The sequence below is a fragment of the Meleagris gallopavo genome, chromosome 1 (assembly GCF_905368555.1).
Source record: "Meleagris gallopavo chromosome 1, MGAL_WU_HG_1.1, whole genome shotgun sequence".
Taxonomy (NCBI): Eukaryota; Metazoa; Chordata; class Aves; order Galliformes; family Phasianidae; genus Meleagris; species Meleagris gallopavo.
The window spans coordinates 165,411,087-165,436,096 of record NC_139404.1 but is presented as its reverse complement, the minus strand read 5'-3'; the positions used below and the strand labels follow the sequence as shown (position 1 = coordinate 165,436,096).

General features: G+C 40.6%; 1 protein-coding gene across 1 annotated transcript; it reads left to right on the top strand.

Annotated features, from left to right (window-relative positions):
* The first annotated feature begins 5 nt into the window (after positions 1 to 5).
* NUFIP1 (nuclear FMR1 interacting protein 1) lies at positions 6 to 23,390 on the top strand. The gene is made up of 10 exons (XM_010728831.4): positions 6 to 264; positions 490 to 578; positions 2,000 to 2,104; positions 2,719 to 2,781; positions 3,360 to 3,436; positions 10,785 to 10,877; positions 14,423 to 14,688; positions 18,398 to 18,526; positions 20,059 to 20,279; positions 22,950 to 23,390. The coding sequence occupies exons 1-10, from the start codon at positions 78 to 80 to the stop codon at positions 23,286 to 23,288; spliced, it is 1,569 nt and encodes a 522-aa protein (XP_010727133.2). The 5' UTR covers positions 6 to 77; the 3' UTR covers positions 23,289 to 23,390.
* The last annotated feature ends 1,620 nt before the right edge of the window (positions 23,391 to 25,010 follow it).

The window sequence follows — 25,010 nt, the reverse complement described above, 5'->3', positions numbered from 1 at the left end:
GAAGAAGAAGCTATAGAAACCGGAAGTGACGCGTTTTGTAGCGGCCAGCCGGCAGTGCGGCTCCTCACGCGGCGGGCATGCAGCCGGGCGGCGAGCTGGGTTCCACCGTGAGCCCGTTCGGCTGGTTCCCTCCGCTCCGCCCGCCTCTCTTTTGCCCCCCGCCTCCTTGGGAGCACGGCTTCTGGCCGCCGCCCGACGGCTACGCCCCGCCACCGGCATGGTACCCGCCGGCCTACCAGGAGCCCCTGCGGCGGCCGCACGGTGGTGAGCGGGGTAGAAGGGGGTCCTGCCGCTTTCTTTCCTCCTTTTCCCTTCTCTTTCTCCCTGGAGCTGCCCCCATCCTGCCCTGATCCTTCGACCCCGACTTGAGTCTGCACGGCCCCTTTCCCTCGCTCCCCACCTGGTCGTGCATGTGGGACTCATCGGCTGCAGCAACTGAAACCGACTGTTGTGTTGTGTGGGTTTTTGTTTTTGTTTGTTTTTTTTAAGGTGGAAATGGCCATTTTCCCCCGGAATGGCAAGGAGAGCAAGCGTCTGGGTTCCATAAGCGTTCTCCAGGTGGAAACAACAGGCAGAAGGTACAGATGTTGAATTGGGCTGTGTGGCCTTCAGTGTTCCCTTTTTGTGATAACTGTTCTGCAGTGTTGGGATGGAGGTGGCCACGTGGGGCTTGTGTCCCTGTGGAACCATTGTGCTCTCGACTAATCCTGCTGCCCTTGTGAGATTGAATGTACCTGATGAGCACAATAAGCGTGGTGCCCTGGCATGATTGAGAAGGTGATTCTTCCTCTCTGCACTGTCCTTGTGAGGCTTCACTTGCAGTACTATATCCAGGATGATGGATGTTAGAGTGAGTCTAGAAGAGGCCACTGGGATGAGGCTGGAGCACTTCTCTTGTAAAATAAGGAAGAGAGAGCCAGGCTTGCTCTTCTTGGATGTCAAGGGGAAGCTCTTTACGGAGGGAGTGGTGAGGTGCTGGAACAGGCTGTCCAGAGAGGTTGTGGATGCTGCATCCCTTCAGGTATTCAAGGCCAGGTTGGATGGGGCCCTGGTCTAGTGCCATATCTGGAGATTGGTGGCCCTGCTTGTGGCAGGGGACTTGGAATTTGATCCTTGGAGTCCTTTTCAACCCAAATCATTCTGTGATAAGTGGAGTTCTCGAGGAGCCTCATTGAGGCCTTCTGATACTTAAAGTGGGCATATAGGGAAGTTAGGGAGGGCATATTCATCAGATAGCATGGGAGGACAAGAGGTAGCAGTTTCAATCTCATCTGTATCTACCCTCTTGACTATAAGGAAGAAATTATCTGCTTAGGGGTGGTGAGGCACTGACACAGGCTGCCCAGAGGAGCTGTGGGTGCCCCATCCCTAGAGGTGCGTGAGGCCAGGTTGGATGGGGCCCTGGGCAGCCTGAGCTGCTGTGTGGCAGCCCTGCATATGGCAGGAGGATGGAACTGATTGGGCTTTAAGGTTCCTTCCAACTGAAGCTTTTCTATGAGTTGGCCTCAAACCCTGAGCTCGATGAAGGGATCAAATCCTAAAACTCATAATCTCAACAAAAGCCTTTATTGTGATGATGCCCAGTTACCATAGATCATTTTAGTGGTCCATTATGTTTTCAGCTCCTGGCAGCCTCATCGCTTTGCTGTAATGGTGGGAGAGGGAAGGGTCCCTACTGCCCCCTGAGCTCCTTCCTGTCACATGAGAACAGATGTAGACTGACTCTATGGGGAGGAGGTGTGGAGCTGTAGCTGTGGCTCTTCTCCAAGCTGCTGATAAGTCTGTGTCTGCAGAAGTGATAACTGACAGAAGGGTGATAGAAGAAAGAACTGAGTGCAGTGCGTTTTGTTTAGAAAATGAATGATGTGAATTTTAGCTTTGTTAATTTAGATTGTTTGGAGTATTTTATTTGAGGTATTACCAAAATATTTATTTTCTATCTAAGTAAGCAGGGTAACCTTATAACTGCTATACTAGATTTTTTTTTTCTTTCTCTTAGAACAAAAAGAAGAAGGAGCCAGTTTTTTCTCACTATTGTGATACCTGTGACCGAGGCTATAAAAACCAGGAGAAGTATGATGAACATATTTCACAACATACACAGGTTGAACTTTTCTTGCTTTATTTTTATTTCAATCTCTAGTTTCATATATAAACAGATAACTGTAGTCACTCTTATGATGGTAGACCTAGCAACAGATTTCTGAACTGGTAGGAGATTTTCTTTTTTGAATGCTGTGTGTAGGGAAGCTTTCAGCTGTATTTTTGGTTTTATTGCTCAAGTCACTTTATAATTTCCTTTGAATCATTGCTAATTCATCCCAGCACTATGAGTAACTTCACTGACATCAGCACAGCACGTGAAATATGTGTGAAAATGCTTTATATGGAAGAGATTTTTAAAATGCACTCCTTTACTGCAAAGAAGTAACACAATTTGAAATTGGATAGTCCCACAAATCTTTCTGTTAGCTTTGCTTTACGTTATCTCTGATTATGAGGGGCGTTGCCTTCACTAACTACAGAAATCAGATAGAACTTAAAAGTAGATTAACCCTAATTTTTTTGCAGTCATGTTTGTTTTAAAATTGTGTTGCTTAAACTCTGTGCCATCAGCTGTATAATCATCTGGTGCAGAATTTGACTTGTAAATAAATGTTTGTTGTAATTTTCTTGTATAATGTCATACGCCTGAAGTTCACTCCCTTTATCTTGCAGTGCACAGAAGAAGGATGCAATTTCAATGCACATGAGAAGTTAGTTCAGATACACTGGAAGAATGTAGGTATTCCAGCTGTCTTCCAGAATATTTATTTTTGCTGTCTTCATGTAGCAGGAGGGTTGAAAGTAGATGATCATTGTGGTCCTTTTCAACCCAGGCCATTCTATGATTCTTTTTTTTTTTTTTTTTTCTCATTCTTCTGAAATTAAAACATCACCTCTGAATAAGTTCTTTAAGTTAAGTTCTTTACTATGAGAGTGGTGAGGTGCTGGCACAGGCTGCCCAGAGAGGCTGTGGATGCCCCATCCCTGGAGGTGTTCAAGGCCTGGTTGGATGGGGCCCTGGGCAGCCTGGTCTAGTATTGAATGTTGGTGGCCCTGCCTGTGGCAGGTAGGTTGGAGATTCATGATTTTTAAGGTCCCTTCCAACTCTGGCCATTCTGTGATTCTGTGAGTTGAATCTGTTATAAAAAAAATCTTGTGGGTATAAATGTTCAGTACTATATCTTAATGGATTTTAATGTAATTGCTATGTGCAGTCTCAGCATGATTGGAGATAAAGTGCAGTACCCTTTTTCCTTTTATTTTTTTTCTACTCCCCCTTCTGGCTTTGAAACTCCTCTGAATTTCTTCCTTAGGTACATGGACCTGGAGCTAAAAGAATAAAATTAGATAGTCCAGAAGAGATTGCTAGATGGAGAGAAGAAAGAAAAAAGTGAGTAATTGCTTGATGCTTCATAAATAACAAAATCTACATTGTAACTAAAGTATGGGGTGAAATTCATATGCAGCAGGGTTTCTCATTTTCTCCTTTTGTGATGTGAGGCGAACAACTTGATCCTGTTTACCAGCACTTTCTCATAGCTAACTCCTTTTCAATAGATGAAAGATGCTGTAGGTTTTCTTCACTTCTGTACCAGGCTTGGAATACAGCCTTGAGTGATCAGTACACAGGTTTGTTTCTATAAGTAGGATTTGTGCACGCAGAGTGGGTAGTCGTATAAATCAAATTTCAAGATTGCTAATGATCTGCTTTGGCATTGTGCTAGTGACCTCTTCAGATGAAAGTAAAACAACTTGTCTGGTACAGTCTTAAAGCCCATGCTTTTATAACAGTATCTCCAAGGGAGAAAATTAATACTTGTTTTACTTTCAACTTTGACTGCGGCTTTATTTTCAACTTTGTATACATTTTTGTCTTCTGAGGTGCTTGTGGGAGAGCTGCTGGTGCTAAGGTTCATGTGTCAAAATGGTTTTTAAGGTGCATGCAAGTACATGCTTTATTGTGTATTAGAAACATGATCTCTAATGTTTATATGTTGTTTGCTTGGGGAGTGGATACTGTGAGTCAAAGCAAAATTCATGTGCAGTTTACTGAGTGATGATAGTCTGCCTTAGATAGGAGTCTCTAGAAATTCAACAAATTATGGTAGATAGTTGGTTTTTTTTTCTTTCATATGACTATAATTTTGTTGTGGTACAAGGTTCCTGAAAGCTTTTTGTTTTCTGTAGCAGACTATAATAAATGGAAATAAAGTCATAGTCATGACCACCATCAAAAAAGGCAATGTGGGATGAGCCAAGGCCGCTAGGTGGAGTAGTGCTGTTGCTTATTTTGATGTGTCTGTTTCTATGTGGGTGTCACACTTAGCTATAATAGATGCATGTGAAATGACTGCCTGAGTGGCTTGTGTTAATTTTTGTACAAAAGCTGAGATAGCTGTACTGGCACTTAATACAGTAAAAGAAACAACTAAATAAAAGCAACGAAAACCAAATCTGAGGCTTCTGCAAAGCATTCATTGGGTGTCCAACAAAGCAACACTGTAGTACTGAAGATCTGACACACAGTAAACACTCAATTTTAAAGAAGGGAAAAAAGGACACGAGAGGGAGCCTGAACTATTGGGGAGTTCTGGTTTATGGTGACAAGTAAAAGCTTTTTTCTTTCTAGAAGCTCTAATCAGAGCTAAGAATTAATCTTTTTAGGTCATTAGTAGTTGGTTTCTAATTAGTTTCTAGTGATTTAATGTGTTTATTTTCATACTGCATCCCTGACATTTGTTTTGGTTGTTCTTTCAGCTGCTGTAAATAATGACTTAGAGTTCCAGTGTCCATGATTAGCTGCTGTGTTGTTTAGTCGAGTATCCTGCTATCATCTATTAAAGCCTGTCTTTAAAGCACAGCATTCTGCATGATGAGGGAGGGGAGAATGGTAATGAGTGAACATCTTTGCAGGAAGTGTGCCAGGTCAGAATGCTGTTTTGCTTTTCCAGTTTCTATACAATGCCCTTCTTTTTGCAGCCTTTGCATATCTCTTCACCTAAAGGATTTTTAATTGCTTACAGCCTACTGAATTTGCTAAAGAGGCCAGTCTGAAGGCTTTTTAATGTTTTTTGATCTAGTGAATCGGAAAGCAGGCAATCTGAAGTTATGCAGGCAGTGATAGAGATGCAATTCTATGGGATATGAGAATCGAGTGTACCCTCAGCAACTTTGCAGACAGCACCAAGCTGAGTGGTGCAGTTGATATGGCAGAAGGGAAGAGATGTCATCCAAAGGGACCATGACAAACTTGAAAGGTGAGCTCATGTAAGCCTCATAAGGTTCAACAAAACCAAGTGATGCACTTGGGTTGAGGCAATCCCAGGTACAAGTACAGACTGGGGGATGAGCTCACTGATATCAGAGCTGCGGGTAAGAAATTAGAAGTTTTGTTGGATGAAAACCTTGAAATGAGCCAGCAGTTTGTACTTGCAGCCCAGAAGCCTAACAGTATCCTGGGCTGCATTGGAAGAAGGGTGGGCAGCAGGGAGAAGGAGGGGACTGTTGCTGTCTACTATGATATTGTGAGGCCCCGTCTGGAGTATTGTAACCAGACTTGGGATCCCCAGCACAAGAGATGTGGAGTTGTTAGAGCAGGTGTAGAGGAGGGCCCTGTAGATGATCAGGGAACTGGAGCACCTCTCCTGGGAATAAAGGTTGAGGGAAGTGGGCCTGTTTAGCTGTTTAGGAGAAGAAAAAGCTTCAGGGAGACTTCATTGCAGCCTTCCAGTACGTAAAGGGAGCTCATAAACAGGAAGGAGATTGACTTTTCTATACAGGTAGAAAATGATAGGACAAGGAGGAATGACTTTAAACTATAAGACGGGAGATTTTAGATTAGAAGTCGTGGAAGTTTTTCACAGAGAAGGTAGTAAGATGCTGGAATGTCCTACCCAAAGAGGCTGTAGATGCCCATCCCTGGAGGTGTTCAAGGTGAGGTTGGATGGGGGCTCTGTGTAATGTCATCTAGTGCCTGGTCTAGCAGCTGGCAGCCCTGCCCACAGAAGGGAGTTGGAAATATATGATCTTTGGAGTCCCTTCCAACCCAAGCCATTCTATGATTCCTTTGTTTGGAAGACAAATGGTTGTGAAGGCTGACCTTAGCTTTGGTGATTACAACTGCTTTTCTTGTTTTGACTTGTCCATTCCAACTGTTGAGAAATGTGCTATTCTAGCATTTTTTAATTACAAGCTTAAAGAGAATCACCAACAGTGCATTTCCTTACTGCGCAGAATGTGGCATTGCTGTCTTCTATTCTTTCCAAGTGAAATCTGAGTACTAGCTGTCCATCTGTTTCTAACCAGCTCTTCCTGAGCAAAGGTTACTAGAAAACATAAAGGCAGCTCTGATTTGAAGCAAATACCTAAGCTTACTTTTGCTTATGTTTTGATATAACACTGGATGATTTTCTCAATCTTGTATATTGGTTCTAAATTTTGGCTCACCCTGCTTTATTTAACTCATTCATTTTTTTTGGTCCAGTTAGGGATTGACTGCGGTATTTCCTTGCAATATATTTGATAGGCTGAGCATCTATTTAATAAATGAAGACTACTGCTGTTGACCAAACGTTTTTTATTAATTTGTAATCCCCTAGTTGATAATGATAGCCCTTGGCATCTTCCCTGGTGGTACATTCACAGTAGTTAAATAGGTAATAAGGAAAATTAATTTCTTAGCGCCTGGTACAAGTAATGCAGACAGAGTGAAGTGGATTAAATGTTTTAAGGTGGACTTAATGGATAGAACTTACTGGTACGCACTGGGAATTAATAAAACTTCCTCAGCTAACATGTGGTGAAATCACACTGCAGATGCAATGCTAGATAAAATGCCTGGGAGACTCATGGAACAGAATTTTATCAGCTCTCTGTGGGCCCATTTGGGCTATATGTGTCCCTTTTGCTGTTGGTTGTGTGCTCAGTCAGGACCAGCTCTGTAAGTCACAGTGCTTTTCCTATGAAGATAAATTTGTGTAGCTTTGGACTCCAGAAATGTTCTGTATAAACTTCTATAGAAACAGTTCTGTTTTCAGTTAGGCATTGACAAAGCTCTTTGTGCTTTCTAAGAGCTCTGTTTACTTTGTTTATTTGGGCAGGATATAGTGCAGTGGACTATCAAGCATGTATGATTTTGGCTAGAGCACTTGTTGGAAAAAAATAACCTGTTTACAAGGGCACACAAGTTAGTAATTATACTTAATGTCACCGTTTCCAGCCCCTGGAAACTTACAGTATTTTCTGCCTGCCAATCATTTTGTTAGCGCAGATGTGCTCTTGGCCTTACAGTTTTACAGTGCTATCCTGAAAATTTATCCTGAAAAACATCCCATGGGGGGTAACAGCCATGTATTTGGAATCTGCAGTTGTTACAAAATGGGGCTGCTGCTTTGGGTGACACTGTGCCTGTCCATCACATCCTGCTTTCACTCCTTTTACAAGAAGACACTAACATCACTAAAGCCACTATGTTGACTGATAAGGCTACCTGCAGTCAAACTGTTTCAAGATGTTTACAGGACCTGAGTGCTGGGTTACTTCTGTTACTTCATTGGAGCTTGTAGATAACATTTTAAGAACCTCATTTTATTGATGGAGGTGGGCGTATCTTCTAAGGATACAAGCCTGGGTCAGCACATCAGATCATAAAACGTCAGCACATCAGATCATGTGACCCCTTTATATGTTAAGATTCAGTACGTGCTCTTTGTATCCTGCACTGCCACACTTCAGGAGCTGTCTTCCTAACTTGGCCTTTCTAAGAAAGAATTTTCTATCAAAGAAAAAGGTGGGGACAAAAATTCCTCTTTCTGATTTCTCCTGAATAGCTTGTTAGCAGCTCTTAGGTGGTGAAATTTACAAAGTGTGGGTCTCTTTTGTGTAGTTTTACCTTGGGGGTATAATGCAATGTTTGCACTGTAGGCATCTGCCTCCACTCTGGAACTAGGTGGAATTTGCTGTTTCCATGAGTAGATCTGGCTGATGCTCTGTTTTGTTAGTACATGTGCAAGCACAGTTCAAACAGAACCCTGAATCCAGTTGTTGTGCACTAGTGAAACTTAAATATATAATGAGGATTCTTGCGTGGACAATCACTCGTGATACAGGTCAAGCAGTAAAATTTCTTAATAATTACAGAAAGCCAAGTTGGTATTATCTTTTATTCTCATGATGTTATCAATCTTGGCTAGAGCAGCCTGGCCGATTTGTGTTTCTTTAACCCAAATGCAATTGTCAGGAGTTGCACAGACCTGTTTGTGCTCAAGCAGTGCTGAGGTCTGGGATTGTACTGGGGTTGTTCAAGGCCAGGTTGTATGGGGCCTTGGGCAACCTGATTTAAGTGCCCAACTTAGTGGTTGGCAAACCTGTCTTTGACGGGGAGTTTGAAACTAGATGATCTTCAAGGTTCCTCCTGACCCAAGCCATTCTATGGTATCTGTAACAGGCTGCCCAGAGGCTGTGGAGTCTCTTCCTTGGACATCTTCCAAAGCTTCCTGGTCATGATCCCAGGCACCCTATTCTGGCTGTCCCTGCTGAAGCAGGCAGTTGGACCAAATGGCCTTTGGAGGTCTCTCCCAACCTCAACATTTCTGTGGTTCTGTGCTGAGATGTGGATTTACTTCCGTTTTGGAATGGTTGGGTTTGGCTTGCGCTGCTTTGAGACAAGTGGAGTTGATTTGGTCCAGTCACCCAGTCTGCCACTGGAGTGCTCTGCTCAGCCTTGTTGCACAGCAGAGCACCTGGGGAGATGTGAACCCGGTCTACCTTGTATCTGTCAACTGGAGACTTGAAAGTCTAGAGCTTACTGCCCACTAAATGCTTAGATTGCAAAATAAGCTGTAGGGGCCTTTTTAATCATCGTAAAATGCTCTGTGCATGTGCACTGTCAAAATAGGTGCATTTTCTGTAGAAGAAAAAGGTAATGAGTCAAATGCTATCTGTTATCTTTGTCAGGAAGACTTGGAGTAAGGAGTTGCAACAAGTGCTGTAAGATGTACCTTTGCAGGAATACTTGGACTTCAGATCTGAGCTTTCTACAGCTGTTAGTTTCTATCTGTCAATTGAAAAGTTTTTCTAAAAGAAAGTGTGTCTTTCTTGGCACTGTATTGAATTAAAAGCATTCATGTAGTCAATTACAGTGGCTCAGTGGAGGGAGTGGTAACTTGTAGGAATGAAAGTGGGAGGCAGTTGTGTCTCAAAGCATGTTGTTGAGTGCATGTCTGAGTATGTCTTTAATCAGTGTAACTGCAAGAGCACTTTGGAGACTTTTGCTCCAGGGTTAAGGGTTTTACCTTATGTCCTTATTTTTAATGACCAAGAGAAGTTTGGAGTTCTCCTCTATATAACTATCTTGTAAATAACTCTTTTCTTCTGTGGGCCTTACTCATGTGAAAGCATCCTAAGTTTCCTCCTAGAAGTATGGAGGGGCTGTCAAGCACAGGGGTCTTTGAATGTGAAGCTCTTGAGATAAAATAATTCATTCCATGCCTGCTGCAGATGAGGAGCTTTATAACATGGATAAAGAAATGTAAGTAGTGGGGAAGAGTGGAGATGAAATACCATATCCCTGTGCTCACTTCAGCTATGTATGGTGAGTTTCTGGGAAAAATCCAATGAAAATAGACTCTGATAGCCTATACTCAAATCCTCTTAAGACAAGTTCTTTGATGTGTTTAGGTGTGTCTTAGAAAATGCTTGTTATCTTTTTTCCTTGATACATAGTCGAAGCTGTCTTGAGTCAGCATGAAGCTTATCATTCTTATTGTAAAATAGGGAATCTGCATGTGTTAAGATTAAATATTTAAAGAAAGATGTGTCCTTTTTTGATAACTATATGTAGCGAGTAGCTGTTCTAAGTTCCTTGTTACTCCATTTCAATAGACATCAAATATTTATGTTTTGTGATACTTTCTGGAAAGGGGTGGGACTGCTTGCCATTTACCACCTTTATCTCAGAGCACTGAGGTCTGGCTAACTGATGTTTACAGAGCATCCAGTGTTGCCATTTTAGGGCTTTGACAGCAATTTACAGGAGGCCTTGCATGTTGGAACGAGCATGGTGTTCATCTGCAGGGAAGAATGGTGAGGGAAGTGGGGAGTGGGAAGAGAGAGGTGGTTTGGTGGATGATTGTAATAGTAGATTTGTTTTGTTCTGCATGACTTAGCAGTTTTTCTCAAAGCTGGAATAAGAAGCTGGTAATATTGGTGTAGTAGAGTTCAGTATGCAAGCACAATTCTGAATATTGTGCAGGAGGAAGCTTTTTTTTTCTTTTTTTTTTCCCCCTTAACTATTCTATTAAGGGAATCTTTTGCATGCAGAAGCTGTTCTTAAAAACCCTATTTTATGCCTTTGGTTTGCTAAAGGCACATACCTCAGGATCCTTAAATACTCTGGTTAAAGCGCTGAGTAATTAAACTGCAAGACTAAATCGTGCTGTGGTATCTAGGGACAGGCAGAGGGTCCAAAAGCATGATTCAGCTGTTAGTCTTTAGCTTGTCTGATGGTTAGGTAAATCTAACAGTGCCAATTTAGTGGATTTTTGTTGCTTGGGAGTGTGTGACCATAAATACTCAGGTTTCTTTTCTTCATCTGTGCCTTTTTAAAAAAGGAAGCAGTCTGGTACGCTTACATGAAACATAGAAACTCTCTTATGCTTGTAGAGAATGTTAGTTTGGTAAAGGTTGGGTTGGCCAACTACAGTGAACGTGTCAAGAGCATATGAATTTTTTTCTTCTAGAAATTTTCCTACATTAGCAAACATTGAAAAGAAGAAAGTTATGCAGATGGAGAAGGAGGAAAGAGGAGAAGTCCTCACCACCCCACAGTTTGGGTAAGCATTTTAAAATCAACTTGCTGCTTTCCTTTTAATGAGTTCAAGCATATGCTTTCTTACTGTAGTCTCCAAGCACTTACTGCTTCCACTGCACACACGATCTAGCTGGCCTTTAGCAGAGGACAGGTCACTTGACAAATGGCAGATGTAATGTTCCTTTGTTTACAGTGCTTCATAGTCCACTTCAGATAAATTAAACAATGATTGTGTTAGAAACCTGATGATGTTCTTACTAAATTCTACACTCTGGTTTATTTGAGAAGCACATTCTAGTGGCTGTTCATTAGTTCACCATAACCTTGGTCTCTGAAAAAGAAATAAGGGGGGATGGAAGTCACACAACATAATTAATCTGTGGTCTAATCCTCTTATGCCTGGAAATGGCCAAGAGACTTTGTGTGGATTTGGCTTTTTACTCTCTGCTTTCAGATGATAAATCAATGATCGAGTGAAGAGCAGAGGAAGATTTAACTTTGTTTTTATGGTTTAAATTGTGCTATTGTTGCTTCTTTTACCTTCCATCTTTGTTATCTATCTGCCACCTTTGTTCTAGACCCGATACTTGGTCCTCTTGGATTTTTCTGTTCATTCTCTCATACTGTGAATTACTTTTTCCATGTTATCTTTTTTTTAATTTTTTTTTCCACAGTGTTAGTGTTATATGGAAATAGCCAACTCCATTAGCCTTGCTTTAGAGCCTGCGGGAAGACTTCTACATTAAATGATCCACCACCCCCAGAACATTGTTTAAGCTAGAATGACTGAGCCAGAAGGCAGGAGTGGACACAGTTCTAAGAGGCTCTTGCTAAATTTCCTGCTATGTGGAACTGAAGCTGGAGATTGACTTCTCTCCCCTCAAAGGGATGACAAAATAAAGAGCTTGAACTATGGTAAATCAGTTGAACCAGTGCAGAATGAGATTCAGACAAGGCTAGTATAATTTGTTAAATGCTAGTGGTGCAGATTACCTTGGTACAGCATGTGCTTCAGATGTTCAAATGTTTACTCACCCTTCCCCTGCCCCCTTCAGCTTGCTGCCTTTTATTCCTCAGGAAGGAAAGGCTTATAAAAGACTGATGCAGATGTACTTTGCACACAAGGGACCAAAACTACAAACATGGGGTTACATTTGGAGAGTCTTAGATGCAAAGATGAGTTTTGCTTGTCAGAATAATAAGCTATTTGATGTCTACAGGTTTATTTGGCAACATGTGGCTGTTCTAGTGAACTGTGAGTCAGATGCCAAATGTAACCTTAAATGTAGTCAGAAATCTTTTAGGTGTGTTAGTAACTTTATCTGGAAAACTGTTAGGGAAGGGGAAAAAAAAAGCCCTAAAAACTGCTAGTTGATTGCTGTTTGCTTTCACTTAGTGACCTTTATTTCTAGTTAATTTTAGAAATTTTCTGCATTTTTTTTTTCTGCTATTCCCTGAACTTGTAGCCCAGAAGGCTTAGTCTACTGTCCAAAAAACTGTCGTTTCTGCTTGGTTTATCAACCAAGATTCTGAAATTGTTGCTTATCTGGCAAACTTAATGATGCATGAGGCAAAAATAGAATACATCTTGTTCTTTGCAAGCTGTACTATTAAAGCAAATAGCTAAGTAAGATTTAGAAAGGATTAGATACTTAACACTTCTACAACACTTTCCATTTGTGGTTCTCTGAAGTGCTTTACAGCTCCTAATTCCCAGCATCCCTGTGTGTGAGATTAGAGAGGCAGGAGGACCACTTGGTCTGTCTGTGGTGTCTTGCAACAGCTAATTAATAGCACATGGCTCTTTATCCTCTTTAAACAGGAAGTGAAGAGTACATCTTTCAGTAGAGGAAGGCAGATGCCAGGCTGGCACTTGCTGGAATGTGTTTGTGACCTTGAGGTTTCTTTCCGCGTATTTGAGGCCCTGTGGAAACAAGAATTTTTTTGTCCCTGGTCAAGGACAGTATCAGCTTATGTTTACTCGGTATTGTCCAAGTTACACGACAACATCCTGAATTTAAAGCCTAGTATAAATTCAGAAATGAAGTTTGGAATCCTAAAACGAGGTGAGTTACAGGAGAGAGTAGCCTTATTTCATGTATAAGAGGCTGATGCACAGGAAGGTGGTGGCTTTATCTCTTGTCACATGAGAACTATGGTGAATGATGCTATCAGGGCTGAGCATTCAGTGCTAGACACTCAAGAAATGGCTGAAGAATTAAATGTTTTGACATCATATAAAGCCATTTTGAATGCTTTACGTGGTGCTGTTTGCCTCAAGAGGAACTTAAAACTGGAGAAGTGTGAAAGAGAGGGACATTAGTTAGAAGTGTCAACATTTTTGTACAGGCAAAGGTCTGTGGTTTGGGAGGATTGTGTGACAGGAACAAAAGGTGTATGGGTGAGAAGAAGTAATTAGAATATCTATACACTGTTTCTTGTAACTTCAGGGGAAAAATGAAGTTAGCAGAGAACTCTTATTCTCAAGTGAGAACAAACCAAAGGAATCTTTCTCTACAAAGCATTAACAACTTGCTGCAAGATGTGGAGTAAAGCAGAAGTTTACACAGCACTGCACAATATGAGGCACAAAGCTATCAGTGTTCAGTGAGCTGCTCTGGTTGGAGAGGGTGTCTAGGTGATACAGTGCTGAAAGCTGGAAGAAGATGAGAAACGTGACTACTTGTGAGAAAAGGGAGCATAAAAAATAGATCTGTTCTGCTAGCTGCCTACCAATGACGTGGTGCCAAGTTAGAAACACATCTTTGAGGCTAATTGTGCAGGTGCATGGCTCAAGGTCCAAGGAGAAGTGTCAGGAAGTTCTTGCCCAAGCATGGTATCATACAGCTGACTAGAGCTAACAGGATCTTTGCTGTGCTGTGAGACTGAGGGACAGTGTTCTGAGCCAAGTGAACCATGGGACTGGATCAAGACTGTCAGATCTTTTGTTGTTATAATGTGCTCGTGACTGTTTGCAGTCTTGTGTTGATGAATTAACTTTCTGTTGCTTGAAAAGAAATATTCTCAGGAGGCTTAGGTTGTCAGTTCTGTGTTTGCTTTTCTGACTGGGTCACACCTATTCTCATATCTATACGTTCTGAGTTTGTTTGGCTGACCAGGTACCTTCTAGAAACATGCTTTGTAGGATAATCTGGAAGGCTAGCAGAACTAGCCTGCTGTTCTCATTTGTAATTGACTTGCTTTGTCCCAGTGGAAATCTTCCTTTTCCATAGAGTAAAAGTGAAGAGCAGCATATTAGTTTAGAAGGAAGAGCAGGCAGTCATTGCATCCGATCGTTCACTGAGCTGTAACTGGAAAAAGACTTCAGTAGTGGAAGTATGCCCTGTTAAAAGATAAAATTCATCAACTTCAGACTTTTCATGTAACCCTGCCAGTGAGATGAGCTGTAACTGCATGTGTGGTCTGTTACCACACGTTAGCTGAGCTGAGCAAGTCCTGGTGTTCTAATCTGTTGCTGCACCTTGTGTGCACCTGAGCTGCTGAGTGACTTCAATTGATTTTACTCTCCTAGGCTGTTATTCTGTGAACTCTGTTTCTCTCCTCCAGCAAAATGAAGGGAATGTGGAAAGCTACAGAAGATGAGAGGTCTGGGCAGCAAGGAAGACAGAAGAGAAAACAGAAGCGTCAGTTTTGGAAGAAATTTAAGAAAAATGGTGGTGATAGTAATGTACCGTCACAAAGAAATCAAAATGAAGCTAATGGACCAGGAAACAGTACATGTGAAAAAGAACATGAAAAACAGCCTGCTTTGGAGACTCAGCCATGCATGAAGGACGTTGACCCGCTCAGTTTTCTGGCAAACAGTGATGTTGGTAAGATGAAAAAGGTCAAGGAACTTCTAAGTAGCGCTGATTACTGAACTTCTGTGAAGCTAGCAGCTTTGGGGAAGAGCTGGGGGTTTCAATATAACCAAATAACAAAGAAACCCCACCACACTGTCATTGATGAAAAGAGAGCTAATTAGACATGTGTATAATGGAAGGCTTTTTCTTAGTAGAAAATTGATGGAAAGCTTTTCCAGTATCCTGGGACAATAATACTACTCATTGTTATTAACAAAGAAGCATGGTAGTATGGCTAGAACTATTCTAGGGTCAACAGGGTCACAAATCTGTAACTTTGAATGTAGTCCAACATCCCTGTGTCTAAATCTTGCATTTAGAACTTCCTTTTAAATGGAAATTTCTGTATCCTGATTCAGAACATGATCTTCTAAGAGATCTCATAGAATATTGTGGATACTGACTTGATGCTTTAAATCCAATATTAAGCTAACAAATCAAAGAGGGTTTCTAGGCTCTTAAAGAACAAAATCGAGGCGCTCCATTGTTTTAACAGATACTTAACCACAGTAATCTTATTCTGTCTATAATCTCCACATGTTAGGAATGGTGGTTTTTTTTTGCCCAAAACAGCAGCAAAAGGAATTTGTGCCCTAGGGAATTGATGCTGTAGTAATCTCAGAAAGGAGAGCATAGAGATTGGTATTAAAAAATGGTATTTGGTGCAAGGCAATGCATGGAAATGCATGCTGTGCATCTAGTGATGCTGCTCTTTGGACTGAGTTACCTTTTGTAGGGAGGCACACGTTCAACTTTGTCTTTTTGCTGCAGTGTTCAGGGAAGGTGACAGTGGTGACTAGGAGGCTTGCTGCCTGCATTTCAGAGGGGAGGAGGAGCCTACTGATCTTAGCACGACAGTAGGGGAAAGGGAGTATCATAGCATCTGAGTTGTTTTGAGTTAAGGTAATGAAAGTTTTTACCTGTTAGCTGGGGTTTTGGAAGTGCTGCCAATAAGTTTGTGTGCAAAGGTATTTATTCTGCTGTAAGTATCATGGAACTGACTAAAGCACATGCATCAAATAAGGTTACTACATTAACACATAAAGTAAGAAAATATTTACAAAGCCAAAAGAATAAAGTATTGCAACAAAAGAATTATTTTTGAAGGAGTTTAATGTGTTTTAGTGTTTTGCAAATATTTAGAATGTGAAAACAATGAATTTCCTTGTATGGGTTAAATGACATGGAAAATATAAGCGTTTTTCTTTTAATTCCATTTTTTCCCAAATTATCCAACTTGCTGTTGATGCTGTCCATATGTATGTATTTCCTGAAGTATTACTGCTTAGGCTTTTTTGTGAGCATGTTTTGTTTTCCCTGTGCTGGCAGCAATATAAACTGTACTGGTAGAACTATTTATAATATAGTCAGCAGTGATGTAGTGCTCTTAGAATATGGCACGTAAGTTGACTTATACTCTAGTTTGTTGGTTTGTTTTTTTGTTTGTTTGTTTGTTTTGTTTTTTTTAGCAGCAAGGCTAGAATGCATTCCCTGGAAGGGCTTCTGATGTTGAGTTTCTCCTCTTGAAGACATAATCTTCAATTAGTGGGAACAAGAACTCAGCATCCCTATGCAATTTGTTTATTCCACTCATCTGCGTGTTGGGAAACTAAGTATGATTAAATATAGCTGCATTTCCCCACAGCATCTGTGCTTTACTTAATGATAGAAATTTGAATTGTATGTGAGTACAACTAGTTACTTCTGTTATAATAGGTAGAAAAGGAATGCAGTACTTAATAATGTGTAATAAATCCAGTTCATTTTTCCATAATGAGGTAGAGCAAACATTTCTTTTAAAATCCTACATCTGAAGTCCATGGTTCTGCTGTATAGAAACGTTTTGTTGGAGTATTTAAACCTTTCAAACAGCGAAGCCCTTTCTCTAGAGGCAGTGTGTTTGTGCATAATGCATTCACTGAAGTTCTTTTCAGTAGCTCATTCCTTCAGAGCTAAGACATTCAATGAGAGATGAGGAAAACGGTTTTCCTCTTCATTTATAAACAGAAACAAGATAAAGTGCCAGATCTAAAATTCCTGAGAGAATTCTGATAGAAGCAGGCAATTGTATGCAGTAGTGCATAACACTTCCTCAAATTGTTGTACTGTAATACACTTTCTATTTGATAGTGTTTTCTGAATTTGCTAAAAGTTAAGTATTGGTATCCCTGTTCACTACAGGGGAGTTGGACTCGATGGCCTTCAGACGTCCCTTCCAACTCTCAGGATCTATGATTCTATAAAGTTTAATTTAGCAGTTTATAATAGCTTCTTCGCATATTCATAAACTCATTTCCAGTTTTGTGGCCAGATGCTCTTCAAGAAACATTAAGTATAAAAAAAACGTGTGCGACTCTTGTACTCACTCAGCAGTCTGAGTGTGATGGAAGTAAAGAGCAACTAGGAATCGAAACTCAAAATAATTTGGAGTAAATGCCAGAGCTTTATATTTGCTTAAGCATACCATATGAAATATATCCTGATAGGAAAATGCACTGTATTTTCCACAAACTTTCAGTGTAATTGCAAGTTGATGTGATTGCTGAACCAGTGAGTCAACCTCTCATAAGGTAAAGAAGCAGGTAACAGTTTAAATCAATGCCTGTGTATTTATCAAAGTTCTACTGAATAACATGGGCTTCAGTTAAATGAATTGACATTTGTTAATGAGATATTAAAACAAAATAGTAAAGCACATATGGTTCAAAAGTGAAGATCTCAAAAGTGCTTATTACAAAGTATTGCACCACTCTCTGTGAAGTATAATATTCAAGCTTCAACAGCTGGGATACATGAGGATGCAACATTCTTTGTAAAAACAAGACTGCAACCAGTCTATTTCTTTTAGCTCAAATAGTCTTTCCTTAATGTCTGTGGTAATTTTTCTGTTAACTTCAGTGCTATCAGAGTCTTTCCAAGGTCTTAATAAATATAGATCCTTTGCATCAAACTAAAGCCATCATAATTACATACATTTGTATATACATATTTAGGAAAGTTGCTCTGGGTATGTCTCCAGTTGTCAAAGTATTGTCAGTTTCAGCATTTTTGTATCACTTGCCCATTTTCTGTGTTCCTAGTATTCTTTTTTTGGAGTGATTTTTAGCCTGCAGTAGCTCACTCATGCTTATCCATAATGCTCTGTGAGGATTTTAATATTAAATGATCTAAAGTCCTGCTGAAAACAGATTGTCTAATATGTAGGCTATGTCCTAAATGTCCCCAGTGAACTTTTTTCCTATCCAAGAATTTCTGTTTTTTAAATCCTCACTCTGAGGCTAATTTGCATGTTTAAATTACTGGTTCTTAAATCCTTCTTCCCCACCCCTTGCCTCCACAGGACTAAATCCAGCAAAACCTCAAAACACGTTATGAAGTCTTTTTTTCTCCTTACCTGTTCTTGAAATAAAACCTGTAATTATATTTAATATATGAAGAAACTCCAAGCTGTTGTTCGGGAAGTATTGTTTCCATAACTTTGACTGTAAACCAGTGGTGAGACAGCTTGTCCTCCAAATACCTGTGTTGGCTAGGTGGATATGCTTGTTATCAATGCATGGTATTGAGCAATGGTGCCTAACACTAGCTTTGCATAATGATTGTATGAGGATTTAACAATGCTGGCTGTTCATACAGGGAGTGTGGGGAAAAATCTCTCTTGTCCTTTCTTCCCCTGCAGAGTCTGACAAGGATGAAGCAGAAACTGAAGATGCAAAGCTGGAGATGACTGTTGTTCCCAAACAGGTCACCTCAGCCTTGAGTTCATTGTCAGCCAACTATGGGAGTGCCTCTGAGAGTGAGCCTGAAGGTGTGTAGATGTTCTTCATCTGATGTTCTCCTCTCCCTTCAGTGTCTGTCAACCTACATAGTACTTAAAGTTTCTTAAAAAAGCTTTTAGAGAAATCAGAATGAAATGCAACATGTAGTGATTAGCCAAGGTTATGCATAAGGTATAATGCCAGTTCAGAGGTTGTATCTCCAGGACTCTTGGCTATGGAACTGCCTCTTAATCTGGGGCCTCACTGCCAGTGCTGTAATTCAGAGCTGTCTTATACTTGTCCTGGTTTTTTTTTTTTTTTTTGGCTTACTCTAGCAGAGAGAACCTTTTTAAAGGTTAAACATAGGAATATTTTTGCAGTCTGTGCAGAGAACTTCTCCAGTCTGCTTTTGGGGACATTGCATGCTAGTACAGGTGTAAGTCGTGTGCAGAAAGAGCCAGGGAGGAGCTATATGAAAGCATATGTCGTTATTTTAGCCGTAGTCTGTTTCCCCATTCCTTCCTTGTCCCAGTTGGAGCACGAAATGGGGTTTCTCTGTAAGTCATTACTGACTCCCAATATGGTGATAACTCTTGAAATTAGGAAAGTACCCAGGCAGAGTATAGCATTTGTGCAGTCATCTGGTGTGCTGCAATGACCTTATCCACCAGGGCTGTGCCTCATCTAATTCCTTGTCTTTTTCTAAGCCTATAACATATTTTAGAACATCTCATACAGTGTTTCCTGAAAGATTGGGTGGATTTCTTTCCACCCTTTGTTTGCCTTTTCTCAGCACCGTGACCTTAGATGAAGGGTGGGCATAAAATTTCTTTGATTAGGGTGTGTATTGCCAAATTTTCCAGGCTTCTTATAAGCATGCAGTTCTGGGGGGTGGGAAAGGTAGCCTGTTTCAAGTTTAAACAGAGCCAGGAAAACACTGTTGTGCTCACCCCATGAACTAATTTCCATGTCCTTAAGGGCTTTTTCCACAGAAGGCTGCTGAGTTTTACAGTGAGACTTGAACTCTGCAGTGCTTGGATGTTGTGGTGCTTTGAGCATATGCATCAGTGTACAGCAGAGAACTGCAGCTGCTTGTTTACAGTTAATTACAATGCCTTACTTGTCCTGTGTGGCTTACTTAAAGTTGGAGAGAAGCTAGGAAATGTGACTTAACTTAGCCATGCTCTGCCCTATGTAGTGATTTTTCTCAACAGCCAAACTTGCATCAAGTTATACTGTGATGCGGAAGGACTGTGCTATAACTGAACACAAGGCAGAGACTTGAAAATCTTGTTCAACTCCTTGAACACAACAGAACAAAACCTACCCCTCTGCAGTTCTGAAAAACAGTAACTGTCCCATTTACTGTTCCATGGCTGCTTAGAGATAACTTCTTATTTTTAAATAAAAGCCTGCTCACAAAACAACAGAAATCCAAAACCCCAAACAAAAGCCTCCCTTCTTCCAAGTCAAGTGTTTACTTCTTCAGGTTATGTTGAAAGAATACTCAAGAACTGCCAGTGCATGGGAATATAAGTCTGGGAAAAAAGCGTTGGTGTGTTTTTTTGCTTTTGTTTTTTAGAAGTCTCTGTCAAGATTGCAACAAAAGCTGAGGAAAATGAAGCAGCACCTCAGAGTCCTGAGGTTCCTCAGAATCCAAAGCTGAATCAGGAGCTTCCAGAATCTACAGACACAATGCTAAGAAGCTCAAACTCAAATGCAAGCCCTTCCAGAGTCCCTGATAAAAGGGCAAAGAGAACATTACCTCTCCTTCCAAAGCGTCGTCCGACTCTGCTGGAAATGGTAAGCTTTATTGGTACAGTGGTGTCTGCTGTACAAGAGTAGCACAACCTGTGAGCAGTTCTCCCCTCAGGAAGTTGGAGAGGTCTAGCTGAAGCAAAGGCCAGGTCTTAAAATAGCAAGTAAGTGTTTCACTCAAAGCATAGATGCTGAAATAGACAAATGAAAATATCCTGGCATGCATTCAGGTAACGACTGATTTTGGTGAGCAGAAGACAACTTAATTGTGTGCTTGAAATGAGCTGCACAAAAAAACAAAACCTTTATTTGTCCCTCTCCCCTTCCTGTGTTAATATTCTGTATGTAATCCCATCAGATTTATGCTGATCCTCCTCTCTTTGCACTCAGCTTTGTTATTCAGCTGCCTGATTGAGGAGGAGGCAGTTTTTTCAGCTGCAAAATTCTTGTTAACAAGGGTACTGGTGTCTTAAACTGTTGAGTGCTGTTGGAGTGCAACCTGCACATGCATGGGGTTCTTCTCTGTAGGCATGTTTGAACCAATTTGAGGAAGTGACTGCAGGTCATGTTGAAGAGTAGATTGGTTTCAGAAGGATCAAAAAGAGGTTTGCAGATGTCAGTGTAATGTGTCACAGTTCCGTTCTGAACAGCAACCTGAAGTACTCTCTATGAAATTGGTTTTCTTTACTGTAGACAAAACTTTGCCAGTGCTCTTATCACTTTCAGTTCTCTAAAGCAGTATTTGCTAGGAGAGCAAGATGAGGTAGGCTGCACAGTTTTCCTGCCAAAGCAAAACTGGGCAGAGCTCAGGAACAAGCAGAGAGCAGAGTGCCACTGGGATCAGGACTGATACAGCACAGGATGTCTAGGCAAGAGATAGTCAATGATCTACATCCCAAGTAGCAGATCTGGGAGAAATCCCTTGATAGTCCTCTTAGTAGCACATAGTACTTTTACTGCCAAGAAATAAAGCTGCTAGACTAGCTGACTGAAAAAAGAAGTGTTTGTCCTTCATTTGTATAGCTCCCTAAGCACACAGTAGTCTTTATCTCTTACTATTCCAAGTTGTTGGTGATCAAAGCAGTAAAGACTCTGGAGTAAGTCATATGAAGGTCCTGAATATTGAGAGAAAAATGGCACAGATGCTGGCTGAACACGGGAATCCTGAATTGTAGCTTGCTAGTATAGTCTGTTTTTAAAAGTACACTTTATCTTTTGCCTTTTAATGTTCAAGTTTCTTAAAGGATGTGTACTGTGGCTGTCAATTACAGAGGAGTGCTTGAGATTTGCACGTTGGCTTTTGAAACTTCAAGGAACCAAGGGTGATATTTCTTAGTGAATACTGAAAACGTTTCCAAAAAGTGGAGAATCTTTGCTCAGAAAGTGATGCTACACTGATTTTTTTATTTTTTTATTTTTGGAAAGAGGAGTACTTGGGCAGTGAATTTAGGCACTGCTACACATGGTTATCATAGTCTTGCAAACGGTGTACACTTAGCAATGCTGGTTTGCTGACAGGCCTCTACAGAAGTTGCTCCAGAGATACCCATCACTACATTTAAAAATAGGTAGGGATGATGCATCTCATCTATAACTTTGTTATGCTGTTTGGAAATTCAGTGCTTTCTTCCTCATCTACAAAAATAATATAATTGTACTGTCCATTCTCTGCCCTACTGTGCATCTACAGGTTGAGATGGGTTTATGAAGATTCATGTAAGGTGCCAGTACTGGTAACAGCCGGTGCCAGCTGCATGCAGCACCTCTTAAATAAGTAGTCTAAATAGAAATGTGTGTCCTTTAAAGTGGCTGGCTAGATTTACCAAGCTTCTCCGTGGCTTTGCAAGCAAAGCTAGGATGTGTAATGCAGAACTCCTGAAAATGGTCAGGTAGTTAAAGATTTAGCTACTTGCTTTAAACTTGTATTTTCAGTGTTAGCTCTGCTCACAATGACAAAATTTTCCTTCAGCCTTCTGACTGGTTTTTAACACACAAATGATCTTTAGTCAAGCTGAAGGAAATGAGGAAGGTCTCTAGCGTTTTGGTTAAGTTGTTAGACTAAAACTGGTGAAGTATGTCCCAAAATAGATGCTGCTATTTAATTCCACAGTCTAGTAGCTGTTGAAACATGCCCTTTCTGGTATATATAAGTATCTTTTACTCAGATATTTTCTAATAAGAGATGCATGGGATATTAAATTATAGATACAATATAGCCTGCAAAGCTTAAAAAATGCTGATACACTTGCTACCCTGATGTGTTGTCCAGAGCCTGGAATTCTTCATTTTGGGTGTTGGATAGCTCGTATGTGTGATATGAGAGCATACTCATTTGAATGTACCCTGGAAGATGATTGAAGAGGAAATTGTGTGTTTAGGTGTATTATTGATGTTCTCTGTCACCTGAGGAAACTGTGATTGACAGCATAATCCATATGGTAGTCAGATTTTTCAGCTTGTTCAGCCTGACTTACTGTATTAATGGTGCTAAATGAGAGATGCTTAAACAAATGTGTTTTGGGCATGTGAGCATTCATCCATTTTAATGGATCAGCCATGTATAAAAACCAATTGTGGTCCTTCTGAACCTCTCTCCTTGTAGCCTCCTTGCCAGATGCCTGTCCCACCTGTTCTTACCCATACATCTTTGTAGGCATGTGCCAACTACAAGCCAGCAGAGGGAAATATGCATCACTTTCTTTTTTTTCTTTGCAGTTACTGGCCCAGGACATCCGACATGAAAGGAATGTGATTTTGCAGTGTGTTCGATACATTGTACGAAATGATGTGTTTGGACTTCATTTAAAAGCTGAAGCAGAAGCTAAAACAGAGACTGGACAGGCCTCTAAAACTACAGCAGAGACTTTGATGGACAAGCTTGATGGATCTCACTGTTCTTGTAGCTCTGACCTTCAGTTAGCTGGAAAAGAAAAAGATGTGTTATTAATAGCCCATGGTGAGGAAGCACCCATATATCAGGTATCACAGATGCATCACTCAGTAGATGAGGAGATATGGGAAACCCCAGCAATTCACTGTGAAGAAGGTGTCTGAAGATGATAAAGGCTCAGCTTTTCTACCTGACATCCATTTTTCTTTTTTTGGAAGACGTAATTATTATAAAATCATTAAAGTATATAATGAGAACGGTTAAAACCGTGTTTCTGTTCTGCTCTGCCTGAGGTGACTGCTTCCTTGTGAAAACAGCATCCGTGTTGAGTAATTTTATTTCCCCACGGCTGAAATACAGCAGTGGCACAGAGTATGATTTGTCCTAGAGAAGGTGTGGATCCCTGGTTTTGAGCTTCAGATCTCTGATGTTTTACTTTGTTATGGATGGTTTCAGTCCATTGCCACAGCCAAACAGTGCTGGAGTTTGGTGAATCCTTTCATGTGAAATCATGGCCCAGAGTCTGTATGAGTATCTGAGCTTCTGGAGTTATCTGAATAATGTTCTTAAATGATTATTCATTACATTTCTTTCAGCTGTTATTGATCTGAAGTATAAATGGGAAAAAAAAAAAATCCAAGTGGGAGAAATAACTGGCTTGGCTCTAGAAGCACTGCTTGTACCATGAGTATCTAATTGAGCAGAGAAATAGAAATGAGAGCAGGCACTGGTGCAAGAAGGATTGTTTTTTTTAATGTCAGTAACTACTGCTCGTATCAGTGCTAGATCTATGTTTGACCTCAGGTACCCATCGTTACGCCTTAGACCTTAATTGTTGTCATAGGCATTACCTGTCAGGTTTAACTCTTGAAGCAAACTCCTGGTACTGAGAATATTAGGTTGATTAGAAAGGTTGCTAAGAGATGCTTGTTTCTCTGTCTTCAGTGTTCCTTGGGCATTTTAGTTTGCTATCTGGAGAAATGTCTTTCTTGGCCTATTGGTGGATGTTTGCACAGTATCTTGTGACTTTTCATGGATTTGTGCATACTCATTCTTCTGTGTGGCTGTACACACGTGAACTGTTGTGAACACTGGCAGAAAAGAAAATCAAACCATCAACCAAGGTTTAGGAACAAGTTCTCTTGATTACATTGTGCATTTGTTTGTTAGAATCCTTCTTGTGCAGGTGTTAGTTTGTCACACTGACACTGAAAACATGTCATGAAAATAATCTGTTATCAAGTCTTCCACTTCAAAGTATTTTGCTTTGTGTCTTGTAGTCATGGTTAAATGTCAGAGCTGAGTTACTTTCTCAGGGATTGTGGTTTTTCTTTGGTAGCAGTCTAGCCCTCCATTCCACCACCTAAACATGACTCTTGTTGCTGTTTAATGAGGGTTATTTTCTGTCCTCTGGTTTCTTAAATTAGAATTTGTGCCATACATTTCATCTGTGGTGTATAAAAAAAAAACCACCACCAACAACAAAACAAGAAGTAGCTGAAAAATTCTGTCCCACTACTCTATTTATAGTGATAATTGCATATTGTGCACTGTCTAAACTGATGGAATTCTATAAATATCAACACCCTTGTTTAAAAAAAAAAAAAGTGTAATATAGACTGATGCAGTGCTGGATCATAAACATATTTCCAAGGCAGACGATTAATTTTTCTCATGATGGTCCCACAAGCCATCTCAATCTCACTGACTTGGACGTGGTTCTTACAGCCTTACTGTAGTGAAAATATTGGCAATGGGTTCTCAGCCACAGAGATCTGGCACTCAGGCAGAACCTGGCTTCTGAGTGGGTTGTACCAGTGCTGTTGAACCATATGGGTAACAACTGCACGCATGCAGGAAAAGAAATGGAGGTCTTAGAATCAATG

Bases quoted from the DNA above. Each gene is read 5' to 3' on its own strand.
- NUFIP1 (XM_010728831.4), top strand. From the start codon at position 78: ATGCAGCCGGGCGGCGAGCTGGGTTCCACCGTGAGCCCGTTCGGCTGG. The intron at 10,878-14,422 runs GTAAGCATTTTA...TCTCTCCTCCAG, and splicing joins CTCACCACCCCACAGTTTGG to CAAAATGAAGGGAATGTGGA. The intron at 20,280-22,949 runs GTAAGCTTTATT...TTTTCTTTGCAG, and splicing joins GTCCGACTCTGCTGGAAATG to TTACTGGCCCAGGACATCCG.